The 19,342-nt window shown below is 34.3% G+C and overlaps 2 protein-coding genes across 3 annotated transcripts; one reads left to right on the top strand and one right to left on the bottom strand.

The window, feature by feature from the left end:
- Positions 1-4,952: 4,952 nt before the first annotated feature.
- LOC104113630 (large ribosomal subunit protein eL19y-like) lies at positions 4,953-7,135 on the top strand. Its single transcript, XM_009623850.4, has 5 exons — positions 4,953-5,207; positions 5,939-6,061; positions 6,337-6,650; positions 6,797-6,855; positions 6,948-7,135. The coding sequence occupies exons 1-5, from the start codon at positions 5,096-5,098 to the stop codon at positions 6,973-6,975; spliced, it is 636 nt and encodes a 211-aa protein (XP_009622145.1). The 5' UTR covers positions 4,953-5,095; the 3' UTR covers positions 6,976-7,135.
- A 1,042-nt stretch (positions 7,136-8,177) lies between these two features.
- On the bottom strand, positions 8,178-14,735 carry LOC104113631 (probable ethylene response sensor 1). 2 transcript variants are annotated; one of them, XM_009623852.4, is made up of 7 exons: positions 14,492-14,735; positions 14,239-14,398; positions 11,579-12,507; positions 9,731-10,099; positions 9,363-9,629; positions 8,795-8,922; positions 8,178-8,599 (listed from the first exon to the last, which is right to left on the bottom strand). In XM_009623852.4, the coding sequence occupies exons 3-7, from the start codon at positions 12,485-12,487 to the stop codon at positions 8,359-8,361; spliced, it is 1,914 nt and encodes a 637-aa protein (XP_009622147.1). In that variant the 5' UTR covers positions 12,488-12,507; positions 14,239-14,398; positions 14,492-14,735; the 3' UTR covers positions 8,178-8,358. The 2 variants fall into 2 exon arrangements, with proteins under 2 accessions (XP_009622147.1, XP_009622146.1); XM_009623851.4 differs by lacking the exon at positions 14,239-14,398 and having other exon boundaries at positions 14,492-14,734.
- Between the last annotated feature and the right edge of the window lie 4,607 nt (positions 14,736-19,342).

Below are 19,342 nucleotides of genomic sequence, written 5' to 3'. Positions count from 1 at the left end.
GAAAACGGAGTTATAACTCTCGAAACGACCGGCCGGGTCGTTACATAGTCTTAAAATTCTCTTAATATACATCTATCAAATTTAAGTTACAAATGTGGTAAATTTTTCATTTTTAGTTCTAAATATCACTAAATTGTACTTTATTGTGATTTAAGATCAAAATCAAAATTATTATTTTTGTTATCGTTTTTTACACTATTTTGTCGTTATTGTTATGTCAATATTTTAAACAAACTTTTTATCGACATTTACTATCACTAATTAAATATAAAAAATGACTTTTTTTCTTGTACAAAGTACGATTTAACAATTAAAAAATATAGTAAAATTTCCAACATTAGATGTAAATATTGTTAGTTACCAATTACTAATATGATATTTAAAATATAAGTCATAATTTTTCGACATTTTGTATCAAATGTCGTTGTTTTTACAAGTTTTTATATCAAATGTCATTGTTTTTACGATATTTTGTATCAAATGTCACTTATTTTACGACATTTTGTATCCAATATCATTATTTTTATGACATTTGTTCATAAATGTCAAGAAATTCATTTTTTCCCGACATTTATTTCAAATGTCACTAAATAAATGTCGTCGTATCCTCACTTTCTTGTAGTGTGTATGGAGCAGAGTGTTGGCCAGTCAAGAAATCTTATGTCCAGAAGATGAAAGTAACGGAAATGAGGTTGTTGAGACGGATATGCGGTCATACCAGGATTGATAAGATTAGAAATGAAGATATTCAGGACAAGGTAGGAGTAGCCTCAATGGAGGAGAAAATACGAGAAGCGAGGCTTAGGTGGTTTAGGCATGTGAAGAAGAGAAGCACAGATCTGTAAGAGGTTGGTCTGAAGAGGGGTAGAGGTAGGTCAAAGAATTAAGTATTGGGGAGAGGTAATTAGGCAGGACCTGGCATTGCTTCAACTCATTAAGAACATGACCATTGATAGGAAGGTGTGGAGGTCGGAATTAGGGTAGAATGTTTGTAAGTATAGTCGAGTGCGTGTCTTTCTCATACCAGCTGTATTAATAGTTAGCCTTGTATTTGGTTTTTGGTAATCTTTATTACTCCATATTTTCTTATTATCTTGATGTTGATAATGCTTGTTCTCTTATTATCTTGCCGTTGTTACTGCTTGTTTTCTTATTATCTTGCTGTTGTTATTGCTGGTTGATACTGCTTTCTTTTTTCTTTCCTTGAGTCGGGGGTCTATCGGAAGCAACCTCTCTACCCTCAAGGCAGAGGTAATGTCTACGTACATACTACCCTTCCCAAATCGTACTCGTAGGATTATATTGGGTTTTGCTGTTGTTGTTGGCGGCGGCGGTGGTAGTGGTGTTTTTTATAGAAATTCTTTCTAAAACATATAAGTATCAAATGGTTTCAACAAAGTATGCAACTTTACAGTTGCTACGGGATGGACCAAGTCACAAAACCCCATAAGTGCACGCCCACACACCCTTCACCTAGCATGTGCGTCACTTAAAATAGTATAATGATACGAAATCCGGGGTTTCATACCCTCAGGACTAGATTTACAATCGTTACTTACCTCAAACCGGTCAAATCTCTACCCCGCAATTCTCTTGCCTCTGGACTCGGCCTCCAAATGCTCCACATCTATTCACAATCAGTATAATATCATCAATATACGCTAATGGAATAAATTCCACAAGAAAAGCTTCAAAATTAGACCAAAACCCAAAATTGACTCAAAAATTACCTGTGGGGCTCACGTCTCGGAACCCGGCAAAAGTTACAAAATCCTAAAGCCCATTCAACCACGAGTCTACCCATATCAATTTTACCAAAATCCGACCTCAACTCGACCCTTAAATCTGCAAATCTTATTTCCAAATATCTAAGTTCCAATCTCCGATTTACACTTCAAAATCATATAATCTAGTCGAATTATTCGATGATAATTCAATATTATGGAGTAGAAATGATCACAAGGGACTTACCTCAAGTTTTCCTTGAAAATATATCAAAAATCACCTCTCCTCAAGCTCCAATTTGTCAAAAATGGTAAATGGGATGAAGTCCTCATTTTTTATAATTCTGCCCAAACAACCTCGGTTCTGCCTCGATCTTGACCTTCGATCTTGGTCCTCGATCCTGGTCCTCGATCCTGGCCCTCGATCCTGGTTCTCGATCCTAGGCCTTCGATCTTGGTTCTCGATCCTAGGCCTTCGATCTTGGTTCTCGATCCTAGGCCTTCGATCATGTCTTCGACCCGGCCTTCAACCGTGACCCTCGACACTGGGCTCCATTATGGCTTCGATCGTGGCCCTCTACCCTGGGCTCGATCTGGGCTAGATTTTCTGGGCTCGATTCTGAGAGATTTTTGGGCTCGAATTTGGCAGAAGAAATTTCCAACAGAAGGAAATTGCAGCAGCTGTTGTAGTTCAATTTTTGATCTGTTAACCATCCGAAACTCACTCGAGGCCCTCGGGACCTCAACCAAATATACCAACAAGTCCTAAAATATCATACGGACTTAGTCGAATCCTCAAATCACCTCAAACAATACTAAAATCATGAATTACATCCCAATTCAAGCCTAATGAACTTTGAAATTTCTAATTTCTACAAATAACTCCGGAACCTATCAAATCACGTCCGATTGACCTCAAATTTTGCACACAAGTCCTAAATGATATAACAGAGGTATTTCAATTTTCAGAATCGGATTCTGACCCCTATATCAAAAAGTCAACCCCCCGGTCAAACTTCTCAAAAATAAAACTTTCGACATTTCAAGCCTAATTCCTCTACGGACTTCCAAATAATATTTCAGACACGTTTCTAAGCCCAAAATTACCATACAGAGCTATTGGAATCATCAAAAATTCAAATCCGAGGTCGTTTACACATAGGTCCATATCCGATCAACTTTTCTAACTTAAAATTTTTAATTATGAGACTAAGTGTTTCATTTTACTCCGAGTTCCTTCCGGACTCGAACCAACTAACCCGATATAACATAATATAGCTGAATAACACAAAAAGAAGTAGGAATGGGGAAAATGGGGTTATAACTCTCGAAACGACCGGCCGGGTCGTTACATAGTCTTAAAATTCTCTTAATATCCATCTATCAAATTTAAGTTACAAATGCGGTAAATTTTTCATTTTTAGTTCTAAATGTCACTAAATTGTACTTTATTGTGATTTAAGATCAAAATCAAAACTATTATTTTTGTTATCGTTTTTTACACTATTTTGTCGTTATTGTTATGTCAATATTTTAAACAAACTTTTTATCGACATTTACTATCACTAATTAAATATAAAAAATGACTTTTTTTCTTGTACAAAGTACTATTTAACAATTAAAAAATATAGTAAAATTTCCAACATTAGATGTAAATATTGTTAGTTACCAATTACTAATATGATATTTAAAATATAAGTCATAATTTTTCGACATTTTGTATCAAATGTCGTTGTTTTTACAAGTTTTTATAACAAATGTCATTGTTTTTACGATATTTTGTATCAAATGTCACTTATTTTACGACATTTTGTATCCAATGTCATTATTTTTATGACATTTGTTCATAAATGTCAAGAAATTTATTTTTTCCCGACATTTATTTCAAATGTCACTAAATAAATGTCGTCGAATCCTCACTTTCTTGTAGTGTATATGGAGTAGAGTGTTGGCCAGTCAAGAAATCTTATGTCCAGAAGATGAAAGTAACGGAAATGAGGTTGTTGAGACGGATATGCGGTCATACCAGGATTGATAAGATTAGAAATGAAGATATTCAGGACAAGGTAGGAGTAGCCTCAATGGAGGAGAAAATGCGAGAAGCGAGGCTTAGGTGGTTTAGGCATGTGAAGAAGAGAAGCACAGATCTGTGAGAGGTTGGTCTGAAGAGGGATAGAGGTAGGTCAAAGAATTAAGTATTGGGGAGAGGTAATTAGGCAGGACCTGGCATTGCTTCAACTCACTGAGGACATGACCATTGATAGGAAGGTGTGGAGGTCGGAATTAGGGTAGAATGTTTGTAAGTATAGTCGAGTGTTTGTGTCTTCCTCATACCAGCTATATTAATAGTTAGCCTTGTATTTGGTTTTTGGTAATCTTTATTACTCCATATTTTCTTATTATCTTGATGTTGATAATGCTTGTTCTCTTATTATCTTGCCGTTGTTACTGCTTGTTTTCTTATTATCTTGCTGTTGTTATTGCTGGTTGATACTGCTCTCTTTTTTCTTTTCTTGAGTCGGGGGTCTATCGGAAGCAACCTCTCTACCCTCAAGGCAGAGGTAATGTCTACGTACACACTACCCTTCCCAAACCGCACTCGTAGGATTATATTGGGTTTTGCTGTTGTTGTTGTTGGCGGCGGCGGCGGTGGTAGTGGTGTTTTTTATATTCCTTAATAGAGACAACAACATTTTTTCCTTTTATGAATAAAATCGAACGAATGGATAGGTATTTTATTATAAGTAATATCAATATGGTCCGATCCTTCCTGGAACTCCGCGCATGACGAGAGTTTAGTGCACCGGACTGCCTTTTTTTTTTTAACATCAGTATAATAAGATCATTACGTGCAACATCTTTCTTAATCTGCATGGATCCGAAGAGCTCTATGTTAAATATTCAAACTACCTACGCTGACAGACCTTAATAGTAACATCAGCAAGTTGTCATAAACAATAATTATTTTAAAAACTTGGTATAGTAATTTGATATCAGAAACACATTAACCTTACTAATCTTAATTCGTGCTGTGCTGCATATGACCCACTAAGAACAAGTGTTCCAAAAGTCATACCGAGATTTGTCTTACCTAGTTAACATGAGATTTGTGGCCTTTGGAAGACAACTAGATTTCGAAGGAATATGGGCTTGGTCCAATCTCATTTCAAAGGCCCATTTCTATTGCCCAAGAAATTCAATATGGGCCATGAGTTGAGATTTAATTTTATTGATTTATTTTTGTTAAAAGTAAGCCCTACCAAAAACCCTAGGTCATGTTATGTGGTGACTGAATATAAAAGCCTTATCAAGAACACCTTCCTTTTCTTCTCTGTTTTCAGCTACTACAGCGAAAGAGAGTAGAGAAAAAGATGGTGTCACTGAAATTACAGAAGCGGCTGGCCGCCAACGTCCTCAAGTGTGGGAGGGGAAAAGTCTGGCTTGACCCTAATGAAGGCAACGAAATCTCCATGGCCAACTCCAGTATGTTTCTTTTTCTTCCTTTTATTTAAGATCTGCTTCCGACTTTGATTGTTTTAGTTTATTCCACTAAACCCTTTTAAGTTTTCTGTGAATTTTATCACTTAACTGTTTGTTGAATGAATATTCTTCGTGCTGTAGCGAATGGGTTACTTGATGTCTTATAATTCTTACATTCTTTTGTTGAATGGTTGTGTCGTCAACTGTTTGCTTAAAGTCAGAACGCGATGTAGAAAATGGTCCATAGTGGTGATTTAAACTAGTTTGGGACTAAATTAGTTATCCGACTATAGATAGATTTAGATAATTCCTAATAACCTTAATGTAGTATCGAATTGAGATGTACCTGAAATAGAGGGGTATGGGTATACAGTATAGGGGATTTGATTAGCTGATATCAATTGATTTGGGATTGAGGATAATTCAAAGATTGATTGATAAATTAGAATTCTGGTCATATATGTGTGCTGCATAGGGTAAAGTTGCAAATGCGAGTGAGATGTTTTACATTTATTTGATTCTTCTTCATGGTCTAGCAGACAAATGGTTTTAACACGAGAAGAAGCTTTAACATATAGCTTGAGCTTAGCTGGTTTTTGAGCTCTTATTTTGTATTTCCTAGCTTTCCCATTGAAAGCCCTGATAAGCTCTAGCAGTGGAAGCATTTTTACTAAATGTATTGGTCACTACACAAATTGACTGCCTCTAAATCTCCTCATTTGCATTGAGTGCAGGGCAGAACATCAGAAAGTTGGTGAAAGATGGTTTCATCATCAGGAAACCAACAAAAATTCACTCAAGATCTCGTGCCCGCAGAATGAAGGAAGCCAAGAGGAAGGGTCGTCACTCTGGATATGGTACCTCCTAATCTTGACATTGGTTACTAGTTTATGTAATACTCTAGTAATTTATGTTTTCTGGTAGAAACGTTTGAATGACTTCTAATGTGTGTATTTAACCAAATTAATTTGTTTTCTTGATACTTCAAACTGAAAATTTATATGTGAAATCAACCTATGGAAGGTGGACTCAGTTAGAAAAATGGCTGATATTTGTTTGGAGGCATTCATAAAACAAAAAAAGAAATTATTTTGGAGGCAGTTGATACTCAATATATATAGTATTTTCTCAGGTAAGCGTAAGGGTACCAGGGAGGCTAGGTTGCCCACAAAGGTGCTGTGGATGAGGAGGATGAGGGTCCTCAGGCGTTTGCTTCGCAAGTACAGGGAGTCCAAAAAGATTGACAGGCACATGTATCATGACATGTACATGAAGGTGAAGGGTAATGTTTTCAAGAACAAGCGTGTCCTCATGGAAAACATTCACAAAACAAAGGCTGAAAAGGCTAGAGAGAAGACCTTGTCTGATCAATTTGAGGCCAGGAGGGCAAAGAACAAAGCCAGCAGGGAAAGGAAGTTTGCTAGGAGGGAGGAACGATTGGCACAGGTAACAACTTGAGCTTGATGTAAATTTACCTAAGCAATTCAGGCTCAGCACACTGTAGTGTTTGCTGTCCCCTGACTAGTAGTCTACATGTCACTATTTTACGATAACAGTAAATGAAATTGAGCTTGTTTTTTTTTTATTCACAGGGACCAGGAGAGAGGCCAGCACAACCTGCAGCACCAGCAGCTTCAGCCCAGACTGCCCAGTAAGTTTATCACGGACTTGCTCTCAGTTTATCAAGGACTTTAAAACAAAATTTGATGAAACAAAATCTGATTAAAATTGTCCTTGTTGTAGGGGAGGATCCAAGAAGTCAAAGAAGTGAGGATGGAGGACTATAAGAAGGCTTGGTGCTATATCTACTTTTTGTTCTTGATATTATGGCAGTTTAGTATCTTTGATATGTTCCCTTTTTGGTTCATGTACTTTAAGAAACAATGTTTTACCTACATGAAGTTGAATAGATGCTTTGAAATTTTGATACATTATTCTCCTGTTGCACCCTTATTTCATATTCGGTTATGCGTTGGCCTTAGTTCATTACTCTGCATCAGATGGAATGCACTAGCTGAGCGCAGATATATTTGCAAGCAAATTCTGCTCTCCGCTACAAATTTGTTTGGATATTCAAGTATTAATGAAGTTCAAACTATAGCAATTCTTTAACACTAATTGTTACTTATCCTGTTAACTTAGAGTACGCATAAGACCATTATCACGCAGTAGTCTATTTCAATTTTGAGAGTGCTTTAATCTGTTTGCAACAATGTAAGTTATATATTCTGTTAGTATATAGAATTTTACACTATAAATGTAAGTTAAACTATAGCAACAATGATTTGTTTTTATTTTCTAGGTTACAGTCTCGTACTTAATATAGACAATATCTGCTGACTGTTTTAAAGTAACTTGATTGTATACATTTATTTACAGTGTAAAATTGATGCAAGTTCATCAGTCATCGTGATGCTTAAACAAGCTGTTGCATCGGTTAAATATCCTTCCAAACCAAATAGGAAAAGAGAACCAAGAATCCATTGCTCTTATAACCTTGGAATCCCAATTCGAAATTATTCGCAAAGATCTAGGATTCTATTCGTACTGAAGGTTTATCAAAGTTTAAAGCATTTGATTCAATGCCTCGCTTATCAAGTCCTTGACATGATTGAGAAATCCAATAGGATTTTTGGAGTACTCATTGTTTTTGACATTTAGACTATAAATTTTATCGATTATATTTTCCATCATACAGCTTTAACGATTTAAGATTATCACTTAAAGTCGGTGCAGAATCCATTCAAGTGAGAAATGCAAAGATTATCGTCCAAATATGTACGAAATCGACAGAAATATTTTGATTCAACGAGTACTCTATGCATGATTATTACTTGTATATTGCCTCGACAAAAATATATATTTGATATTCAAGTTTTCACTTTTGAATGGAACTACTAAGCAGCACTAATCCCATCAGCTGCCGCAGTTTTTCAGAAGTAATAGTCATAAGAGCATTGTATGCCTATCAGATTGTTGTATAAAGCTCGCTATATAATTTCAATAGTGACATTTTCAAGATGCAAGCAATTTTCAGTCCTCTCGTTCAGGGCACTGAATTAAGTAGTTACATTGAGTCACTGTCATTGGAGCATTCAGAAGAGTGAATAAAACACAAATTCACAAATCCTGTTCTAGTCACCAATGTTGTCATTTACAAACTCCTTTGATAGCGTTGAACAGTCACAGCCATCCCACCATCATCTCCACGGAACTGTCTATACCTGAATAGATCATCACTACCTTGGTTCAACCTCCCTCTAGGGGCCATAGGTAGCAGAGGCAATGCGTTTGGATGGTTGCAGACTCCAAGTTTAACTACGAATGTTACAGTGGTTCCCTTCCCTAGGCCCTCACTTTCAATCCAAATGTTACCTTTCATAAGTTGAATAAATCTGCATCCACCCCGTTTCAAATGTCAAATGAGTGCATGCATAATGTGTACCAAGTCACACAAGACAGCATGCAAAACAACATATAAATAGCTGTACCAAAGAGATAAATGAGGGTAAAAGAGGATGTCTTGCTGCCTCTATAACATGGACACTAGGAAAAAATAATGCTACCAAATTTACAATTTCAAAACATACCGTCTGCAGATGGCAAGCCCCAGACCTTCCCCTCCACTACTCCGATTTGATGTATTTCGTGTCTCTGCAAATTTGGTGAATACGAATGGGATGTCTTGTGGGCTAATGCCACACCCAGAATCTCTAACCTACAAGAACATAAATCTGAAAAGGATTAATTTTCGAGTGAATGATAAAAATCTCTTTTTCTGATTGATATTCTGCTCAAGATGAAAATTTAGAACTGCAAAGAAATGGGAAAGAAAAGAAAAGAGAACCTTCAAACAAACCTCCCACAACCATAAAGTAAACTGAAACCAAAAAGGAGATACTGTCTGCAGGGCACGACCTATCTGAAGGAAAAAGTACATATATCTTCACTTTTGATAGAAAGAAATATTTGTTTAGTGATCAAAGAGGGTTTCGACTTGATTCCTAATTCTTTGCTGACTTTGGAACAGAGAACACAAACTTTTTGCCCATACTAGCTAGCAAATAAATCTGGAAGTGTGCATTTGTATGCAAATTACATTTCCTCAAGAAACACTGTACAACCATTTAGCCATGATAGAGGATAGAAATGCTCAACCTGGACGCGCAAATAAAACTGGCCATCACTTGGCATAGGGTACACTTCAGGAGGATGACAATCTCTCGCGTACTCTGGTTTAGCAACTGAAGCCTCAATTGAAATATGACCTTCTTTAGTGAACTTCACAGCATTTCCCGCCACATTTAAGAGAGTTTGAATAAGGCGTTTTGCGTCACCCACCGCAAGAATAGGTAAATCCAGAGCCAAAGCAAGAGTTATAGATAATTTCTTCAAAGAAGCAATTGGCTTTATCAAATTAACGGCCTGCAAATCAATGAAAAAAAAAATTCATACTACCTGTTTACTAGAGGAAATCAGCATGTCACTTGTGTATGTTAGATATGCATAGGTTTGTGGTCATTTACCTCTCTTAAGATTCCATGAAGATTGAATGTTCCATTTTCTAGTTCAAGAATACCATCTTCAAGTCTGGAAAGATCTAGCACATCATTTATCAGTGTTGCCAGAAGATTGCTACTCTTCAGTATGGTCTCAATCATAACTCTCTGCTCTGGAGTTAAGTCTGTTTCTAAAAGCAGAGAGCACAAAGCAATAACTGCATGCATAGGTGTTCTCATTTCATGGTTCATCACAGCTAGGAAGTCGTTACGAGCGTGGATGGCCATCTCTGCTTCTTGCCGAGCTACATCCAAAGCAATATTCTGTTCCATGAGCTGATCATGGGCTCGCATGGACTCTTCTAAAATTGCAGCATGTGAAAGAGCGACAGCAACCTGATAAGCGATTGCACTTAAAATGAGAATTCTAATTCAAAAATGAAATAGACAAGTTCTAATTTGTGTTCATGAGAAAATGTATAGCAACCTTGTTCTGATAGGTTTGCTATTAAGCGATTGCACTTACTAACAGTAACCAAATTCTAATTAAGAAAAAAAGGGAGACATTAACTTTGGAAAGCAAGGGCAATGATTGAACGTTAAACCAGCATAAATTTAACACTCCCTCAATCCCAATTTATGTGGCACCGTTTGACTAGGCATGAAGTTTAAGTAAGAAAGGAAGACTTCTGAAACTTGTGGTTTAAAACAAGCCTTAATATTTGTGTGATTATAAATCATCTCACTAAGGGTAAACGAAATTTTTTAAAAGTTCAATTCTTTTCGAAAATAAAGAAAGGTGACATTCTCTTTAGGACAGACTAAAAAGGAAAGAATATCATATAAATTGGGACAGAGGGAGTAATGGAATAGAATCTAATTGACTTAAGAGAGTAGTTATTTCTGCACCTAAACATCCTTATCCACACTGCAATTAATGCATCCACCAGTGTAGACAAATTCCCTCGTGATGATTACAGAAAGAAACAATCATTCTAGAGTTTCCAAGTTATGCTCCACTATTCCTTTTTGTTTCAAAATAAATTAAAAAGAGGTAAGAAAAAGAAACAGAAACTCATCTCCTACCTCACTAAATCTCTTCGGTTTGTCTTCTTTCTTTCATCTCTCCATCTCTCTCTCTTGCAGAAACTATATCTTATGTGACTATCTTTAGTGATTTATCTACAGGCAACACTATCCTCACCTTGAACATTTATTTCGTGTACTGTTGAAGAATCTTTTTGTTGGTTAATCATCAATAAATTGGAGGGTGGAGTTCATTTTCACTGTATGCACTACCTATTCATTCTACGGATGCTTCAACAGTAAGTTGCAAGACACAAGGCTTCCAACATTAGAATTTCATTGACATAACCATACCAAAAACATTCTGGATAAAGAATTGGAAAAGAAAAAAGTAATGGACCTAATCAAGAAGCGACACATAGTCCATGTGCACTCATTGGAAAGTAATAGCTACCAGCATTGTGCATATAGCATTACAAGTTTATAACAAACCATTAAGACAAGGATAATATAGTCCAAGCAAGTGAAATACATTAAAGATAGTGTGGATAAGTGTATCTTGAAGTGGAAATAGCTGCTCCAGTACATACAGTACAAACACTTTAGGGGTAGAATGAAGTAGTTGTGCAAAAATCGTTATCTTTTCCCATTTTGTGGTGGTCATTTGTCTTGATTCAGAAAGAATGAAAACCTTTATTCACCAATACTAACGCATAAAGTGTAATGTGAAAATGCCAGTTCTTAATTAGACTATTCTGAACTCTGATGCATCATTGACCTAATAACATGCCTGGAAACTAGCCATATTTAACCAGTGGTTAATAAGATAAAGGAAGTTAGCAATAGAACCTGATCTGCGACGACTTGCACAAGTTCTAACTCATGATCACGCCACTTTCTTAGGCCATTCATCGGGAGGATCAGAACCATCACTGCATAACTTCTAGCAGACAGTTCAGGCCAGTCATTAATATGAAAATTTGAGAGGTGTAGAAGAGGTACACGAACAGCAACTACTTCTGGTGGAATATATCTACCAGCAGTGTTCCTCATCCTTGCCAATGCATTTGTATGTGGAATCTGTATTGCTCCAGGGCTACTAAAAATCTCATTGATAATAGGAAGATTTATGGGCACAGTAGATCCCAGAGGTAATAGATTGTTGAGATTATGGGAAAGTTGCAAATTCAGGCCTCCTTGGCATGGCATCCACAAAGCACATTCTGCCAGGTCTAAGGTCCTACCTAGCTCCACAAGAGTAGTCTTCAGGATTGTGTGTCTGTCGAGTGTACTTCTTATCTCATGAGTCAACATTCTGACATGTCTGCCAGTTTCTTCTTGTCTTATTATTAGGCCCATTTCCTTGTCAAGCTCTTCAGCTCGAGCTTTCAAGAACAATTCTCGCGTTTTAACACTTAGCAAATCAGGAATAATGTGAACAAGCATCAAAGCTGTGATACAGGACACAGCAGCTGTTAAAATTTTTGCTATGGTCATAACCACAGCGACCGTCTTAGAGTGCATAAAGAATGTCCACAAGCTAATAAAATGAGTTGCTCCACAGAGAACAATAAAAGCGCCAAACTGCATGAGGACCCATCTGTATGGGAAGCATGCAGATTTGTGGACAAAATAAATAAGCTCCAGCGGAATGGAAAAATAGGCAAAGGCAATGAAAAAATCTGAAAGGTATTGGTATTTAACCAGCAGGTCATCATTTGGCAGTAGAGCCTCAATGCAATCACAGGATTCCATCATCTAGTTTCGTCCCGAAGAATCTGAAAAGCACAGAATGAGGAACATTTCTCCATAAATGGAAAAAACAGACAAATAAAACACAGACAAAAAATGCATACGCCATCATCCACGCATCTTTATCATGTAGTGCACCCCTTTATTTATAGCAGCTTGATGAAAACAATGAATAAAGAGACATAACAAATGTAATAATGACATGCAGAAAGCAGGACAGGTTTTTGTTGGTTATTGCTTTTCCGAGTATTCGGGTGTTCCTAATCACTGCAACCAAAAGACCGATTGGTGTCTTTTATATTAACACTGGTTAGCAGTTTAAGGAAAGAATTTTATAAGCTTCCCAAGCTGTCACATTTTATTCTAAATAGAAATTTCTTGATCTTCAGAAGGACGAAATAACATTTTTGATTTTAATCCCCCACAGTTTCCAGGATATCATAGTGTTGGCATTTATTTAGAAGGCGATTCATAATTTAAAATGCTTTTTGGACAAGACATAATACGTTGTGAAAAGGTGTCATCCATTCTTAAAGGATACATATGTTCTTTGTGATAAGTTGTTTCCTGTCTTAAAGGATACACATATTCTTAAAAAGGTATGTTAGTTACTAGTTGAATTGTTGCTGTGTCAGCGAAAAAATCAAATCTTGTGTTTCCATGTCTTCATCTTTTTGATACTTCATATTGTTACTCTTTTCAGGAGTTCGTTTCTTCGTTCACTCTGAATTCCTAGACTAAGAGTTCTCCGAAACTTCTATTTGAGTGCACATTAGAAGATTCCTGAGTGATTCTTTGTATCTTAAGCGTGCCTCGAACAGGTTTTTCACATCCAACACTCTATCTCTTCTTTTAGACTAGTTAACTATTGTGTTTTGTTTGTTGATTAAATGTTCTTCTAAATGTTATCATCTCTAATATTTTTCGAAACACGTAGTAGTACGGAATGAAGAATAATAAGAAATTAAGTAGAGCACAGTGTCTTCTCCAACTCCAAGCTATTTTTGGCCGTTTGCTGTCTTAGGGTATTTCTCTAGAGGGAATGTTCCTCCATAATTCTTGTATTCACCTTCATTTCCATCATTATACATCTCCACTACCAAGGCAAAAATAAAAACAAGGCAAGAAAAGAAAAAGAAACAATAAGACCTTTTCTTTTTCCCAGAACTCTCCAAAAAGGATACCTGTTTGTTTTCTGATGATTAATCTGTTAAGTGGTAACTGTGGTTTTTCCAACCTCCACGAGGCCATAAGAGTATGCAGTGGCAGATGGAGGGTATAAGTAATGGGTTCAATTTCGACATGGAGTATAGATACGGAAAATCACTAAAGTTTCAAAAAATATAAAATTTTGAACTCATAATTTGAAATGTGTAAGGGTTTTCCAGTAAGAATCTAAAGGTCGAACCCATAAAATTTAAGCCGCGGATTCACCTACGAGAGTATGCAACTAAAAAATTTGGTTCATGCCAAAATAAATTTATATTCAATTTCAACTTTCTCTACAGTAATAGAGGCATAAATCCTAATAGCAAAATCATAATAGAATCAAACTCAGTTTTTATTTGTTGCTAATCTTAGCAACTATTAGCCCACAGATTTACAATGTCAACACCTAAATACACTAAAAAGAAACTTTAAAAGCTGAAAATAAAGCTACGGTTCACAGTTCAATATCGAATTCCAGCATTCCACTTAACAAAACATTAAAATTACCACACACACAAAAAAAAAAAAAAAAGGAGTAGGAGAAAAACCAGTGAATCTCGCAAAATTTCTGAAAATTCAGCAACTTCGCGTGCTCTTCCTCGCTTTTAAGATGCTATAAGTGCTTTTTAAGATGCTATATGTGCTGCTGCGACACATATGCTGTATCGCAGCACATTTTCATTTTTATTTTTTTGATTTATGCACGACCTACGATATGAAATCAGATCAGGCACAGTATTCTTCTTACTTTTAGCGGAGAAAACAATGAGGAAAAAGGACAAATATGTGAAAGAGGATTACAGTTGGAAAATGCGGGATCTGAGTAGCTACTTCTCACTGAACTACTACTACTCCATGTATGTTTTTTGGTTTGTGTATTTGCGAGTTTCCATGAATTTGAGCTGTTTTTTGTGCTTCGGTCGCCATTGAATTTTCCTTTTGGTTTTCTCTGATAATGCTCTGGATTTTTTGTTTGTTTTGGAATTTTGGATTTGAGAGGTGATTATCGAGAAGAGGCCCAACTAAAAGTGTTAAGTAAAGTGGAGGGAACTAATTAAAGGAAAAGTCATCGGAATCACGCTTCTGACGTGAAGAGTTAAATACACACGTGTACAATGTTTTTTTCTTTTTATTTCACTTTTTGTCATAATTTGAATCTTAAATTAGTTTTCATTTAAGGTGGTCAATGAATGGTAATCGGCTCGTCAAAATTGTTGAATATAAAAAAATTTAGAGGGATTTCTTACCCATCTTATTAGATGTTCAGTGAAAAATTAAATATAATCCGTTACTCTTTTAAACTATTTAAGTAACTTCATTATTTTCCCATTGATTATTATATTTGGAAAACAAAAAAACTCATTAACGATAAATTTAGGCACGGGTTAGGAGCCTTATTACATGCAGCCCCCCTTTGTCTGGATTTGGGATTATTGACTTTTGTTTCTTTAGCGGTTGAAGTGGGGCCCCGTCCTTTCCTTCTTTCACTTTTTTTGTTTTTTCAGAAAAAGGCAAAGGTTAGACGTAATACCATTTGCGACAACCTCAATCAAACCACTTGCCCCTCGAATTTGAAATTCCATTTTTAATATATTAAATAATTCCTACTTGTACTACTTGTGGTAAAAAAACATATACATAAATAGGCAAAGGTTAGACCTAGTGGATCGGGTTGGTTCGGTTTTGATGTTTTTATTAAAATCAAATCAAATCAACTATATCGGTTTGGATTGATTCGGTTTTGTCAGAGTTTTCAAGTTTTTTTGTTACACGAATATTATTCAAATCTTACTTTGTTAAAGTTATAGATAAAGTTTTGATAAGTGAATTATATGTTTAGTAAATATTGAAAAAATTAATAAATATATAATCTATTAAAATATTTTAATGGGAGAATTTTTTTAGTAACACATAATAATCATTTTCTTAGTCGTCTAACAATAATTTCGTTAATGTACGGTTTCAAGGTTAACACGTGAGAGGATCCCAAATATTTCAAATATTTTTTTAGAGCAAAATTCATTTGTAGCCACAAAATGATCCCATACAAGTCATAGCCTAAAAACAATAATAAGAGTTATTTTTCTTTCTGCTCCTTCGGTCCCTTACCGCACATTACTGGAAATCAAAGCTGGAAAATCAAAGTTGAAATCATCTGTAATTATTTTCAACTCATTGTAAGAGAACCGAGTTAGCATTCCCGGTAAGATTGGCTCTAAATCTAGAAAAATCCCAGCCTTGTTGGACTCATATATCCTCTTTTTGATAAGGACAAAGCAGGTACTGATACTTAAAATTATCTCAAAGAAAGCTGCAAGAGTAGATCCTATTATCACTCCGAGAGGTCTTGATTTTTCTCTTCCAGAAACGATTGGAGGTTGATTTCTGTGCCTTTGAGGAATTTCGCACCTTAAGAAATACTCTCTTTTTCCCCTCAAGGCGTGATGTGAAATTGCAGAGAAAAAAACAGGTATTAACTTAAATCATGCATAGCTAGTGAACTTAGTTTAATTCATAAATAAATTTTTTTTAAAAAATATATACAAAATAGAGTGTCACTATATAAAATATATACAAAATAGACTGTCACTATACAAAAAATATACTAAATAGACTGTCACTATACAAAAAATATACAAAATAGAATGTCACTATACAAAAAATATACAATATAGACTGACTATACAAAATATATACAAAATAGACTGTCACTATACAAAAAATATACAAAATAGACTGTCACTATACAAATAATATACAAAATAGACTGTCACTATACAAAAATATACAAAATAGATATTTCGGGCTATTAGATGTAATATGTTTGGGCCGAAGGGCCATTTCGTGTAAGTGAAAAAAAATATGGGCTATTAAAATTTAGGGAGACTATAGAGGGTAGTTTTCTCTATTTTTCAAAGAAAATTCAATATAAAGTTTTAATATATATATATGTCGGTTTGATTCAGATTTTTTTACTCAATACCAAATCTAGTCAGATTTTTTAATTGGTTTGGTTTAATTTTTCAATTTGGTGAGATTTTCCGATTCGATTTGAACACCCGGATTAGACGTAATACCATTTGCTACTTATACATGCATACCAGTTTTGCTCCAACGCCATTTATGCGACAACCTCAATCAAGCCACTTGCCCCTCAGAATTTGAAATTTCATTTTTAATATATTAAATAATTCATACTTGTACTACTTGTGGTAAAAAAAAAAAACATATACATAAAATCTTGTAGTTCATGATATGAGGATGCTATTGTGGATTCACAATAGTCATTAAAGAGTTTTGTCCTGGAAAAACTTATTCTCTCGATAATTTTAATTTTTTTTATATTATTAATTTTCATTATGTAGGTGAATTGACCAAAATTTTGTTATAATATTCTCTTATAATTAAAAAAAAATGGACCAAACCTCGTTATAACATTCTCTTTAAAATTATACTATTCATGGTGGAGGCTGTAATCTTCTTATTTTGTCATTTAACGACCTAAATTGTATATAATTTCCAAAGTTACTATGCGGATCTCAAATTGAAAATAAGCAACCCAAGAATCAATATTTTGGATTTTATAGGGTAAATCAAACTACTCAAAGATTTAAAAACTGGATCACTAGCTCATTGATTTTTAGGATTGGCATTTAACGCTAAGGCAGCATATGATAAAATAAGAAAATGCTCAAAATTCCAGTTGAAATTCGGCATCTGGATTTGCTTCTACGAAAAATATTTATCCTTTATAGGGTTGACATAGATAAGTTACGTTTGATCCTGCTCTTGCCTAAAGAATATCAAAGTTACTTCTAATAAAATCCATTATTCTTAGATGTAAAATTGCATCTTTCGGTATTTATACTTTTCGTTTAATCTTTGGGATCTTTACACAAATGTTAATGAGATTTACTATTTATTGCTTTTGGCCAATAATACGTAGATTTTATGCACTAATTATAAAATATATTATACGTTTGTCGGTTATTTTTAATTTAGGCAATTATGTAGACCAATCTTTTTATTTTTTAATGCTCGGCGGATACTATCTTATTTTTACATTTACGTATAGAAATAGGACATTATCTTATCTTTTGGATGGAAAAACGACGCGTGCGCACATTAGCCATTTGTTTCCCTTTTTAAGACGAATTCCATTTCAGTTAGTATTTGTTATTTTATGAATAAAATTCATCCATTATCGTCAAACCCTTAAAATAACAAGCAATCAAAATTCTATCTCAATTAAATGACAAGTTCTTTACTCTTAATTGAGTAATAACAACTTAAGCAATCAAAAGAAAGTCTTGTTCTTGTAAAGCTTTTCTGTGCTATTTAACGACAAAATGAGTATCAAAGAGGGGGAAAAATGGAATTCCACCTCTTAAATAAAATATATATAGTTTTTGTAAGACCATCTCCAACCCAAAGCTAATTTTGACGCCAAACACTATTTTGGTGTAAGATTTGGTATTTTGGTGCTCCAACCCAATACCATTTTGGCTTGTGAATAGTGTTACACCAAATTTGGTGTAACACTATTCATCAATATTTTATTATTATCTTTTATTATATAACACTTTTAATTTAACATATTATAAATTTTGTAATTACTTATATTTTTTATGGTTATAATATTAATTTATATTTAATTTTTGGTGTATAATTTTTGTATATTTTATTCTTACATAAAATTATAAGTTAATTTTATTATAAGTTATAATTGTATAAAAATATATAACCATCAAAAAAATAAAAAGTGCAAATCTGAAATATAATATGTTATTAATAAATAACACAATATTCATTAAATAAGATAAAAATAACTATTTAATACAGTAGCGACTGACATAGATTAAAATTAAAAATACATTAAATAACATAGTGGGACAAAGATGCTCATTTTGCACTTCGTAATGTATTAATAGAGCATTTATGGGAGCAACATATTAATCATGTAAGTTGAATATTTATGTAGAAATTAAACTAAATTTTACCATAATATAATATTTATTTAATTATATCTTATCAATGATTTCATTTTTATTTGAATTATCCATTAATATGTATGATGTATAATATTTGCTTATAATTTATATTATTTAAAAAAATTATGGTATAAAATAATTTTATATTAAATGGTTATATAAGAAAGAAATATGAATTATATGGGACGAATATGTAAAAAAGAAAAAAGAAAGGATTTGTTTTATGAAATAAAAAATAAATTTAAATTAAAATATATATATATTATAGAAGAGAGAGAAGAATATAAAAGGAATATTCTTTTTTGGTATTAAAAATAGTGTAATGGGTTGAAGTTAATTTGAACTATTTTAGTGTAAAAAAATGGTGCAAGGTTAGAGATCCCTAAGAATGCGTTTTTGTAATTTCTTGAGTATTTAAAATGTAATAGGCTCGTACCTTAGGAATGAATAACAAGTGGGATAAGTGAGATTCATTCACCTATCACTATCAGATGCAGTGAAAGCGATTTGTTAAGTACACAGAACCTGCGAGTTGCGGCTCTATACATTTCCCAGGCAGAAAGTTGTTGGAACCACTTGGTCAAAAGCCGACTATGACCAATACTATAGCGATATTCAAATAAAACCGATAAATTACACCAATTCGATAATTCGAGTCAAA

The sequence above is a fragment of the Nicotiana tomentosiformis genome, chromosome 1 (assembly GCF_000390325.3).
Source record: "Nicotiana tomentosiformis chromosome 1, ASM39032v3, whole genome shotgun sequence".
Lineage (NCBI taxonomy): Eukaryota > Viridiplantae > Streptophyta > Magnoliopsida > Solanales > Solanaceae > Nicotiana > Nicotiana tomentosiformis.
Note: the sequence above shows the minus strand (reverse complement) of the source record. Positions and strands in the feature narration are given on the sequence as shown.

What these genes read in the sequence shown, in the direction of transcription:
- LOC104113630 (XM_009623850.4), top strand. Translation starts at nt 5,096, where the DNA reads ATGGTGTCACTGAAATTACAGAAGCGGCTGGCCGCCAACGTCCTCAAG. An exon ending in GGGTCGTCACTCTGGATATG is followed by an intron (nt 6,062 to 6,336) that starts GTACCTCCTAAT and finishes GTATTTTCTCAG; the next exon opens with GTAAGCGTAAGGGTACCAGG. An exon ending in GCTTCAGCCCAGACTGCCCA is followed by an intron (nt 6,856 to 6,947) that starts GTAAGTTTATCA and finishes TCCTTGTTGTAG; the next exon opens with GGGAGGATCCAAGAAGTCAA.
- LOC104113631 (XM_009623852.4), bottom strand. Translation starts at nt 12,487, where the DNA reads ATGATGGAATCCTGTGATTGCATTGAGGCTCTACTGCCAAATGATGAC. An exon ending in TGCAAGTCGTCGCAGATCAG is followed by an intron (nt 10,100 to 11,578) that starts GTTCTATTGCTA and finishes ATCGCTTATCAG; the next exon opens with GTTGCTGTCGCTCTTTCACA. An exon ending in AGTTTTATTTGCGCGTCCAG is followed by an intron (nt 8,923 to 9,362) that starts GTTGAGCATTTC and finishes ATGTTCTTGTAG; the next exon opens with GTTAGAGATTCTGGGTGTGG.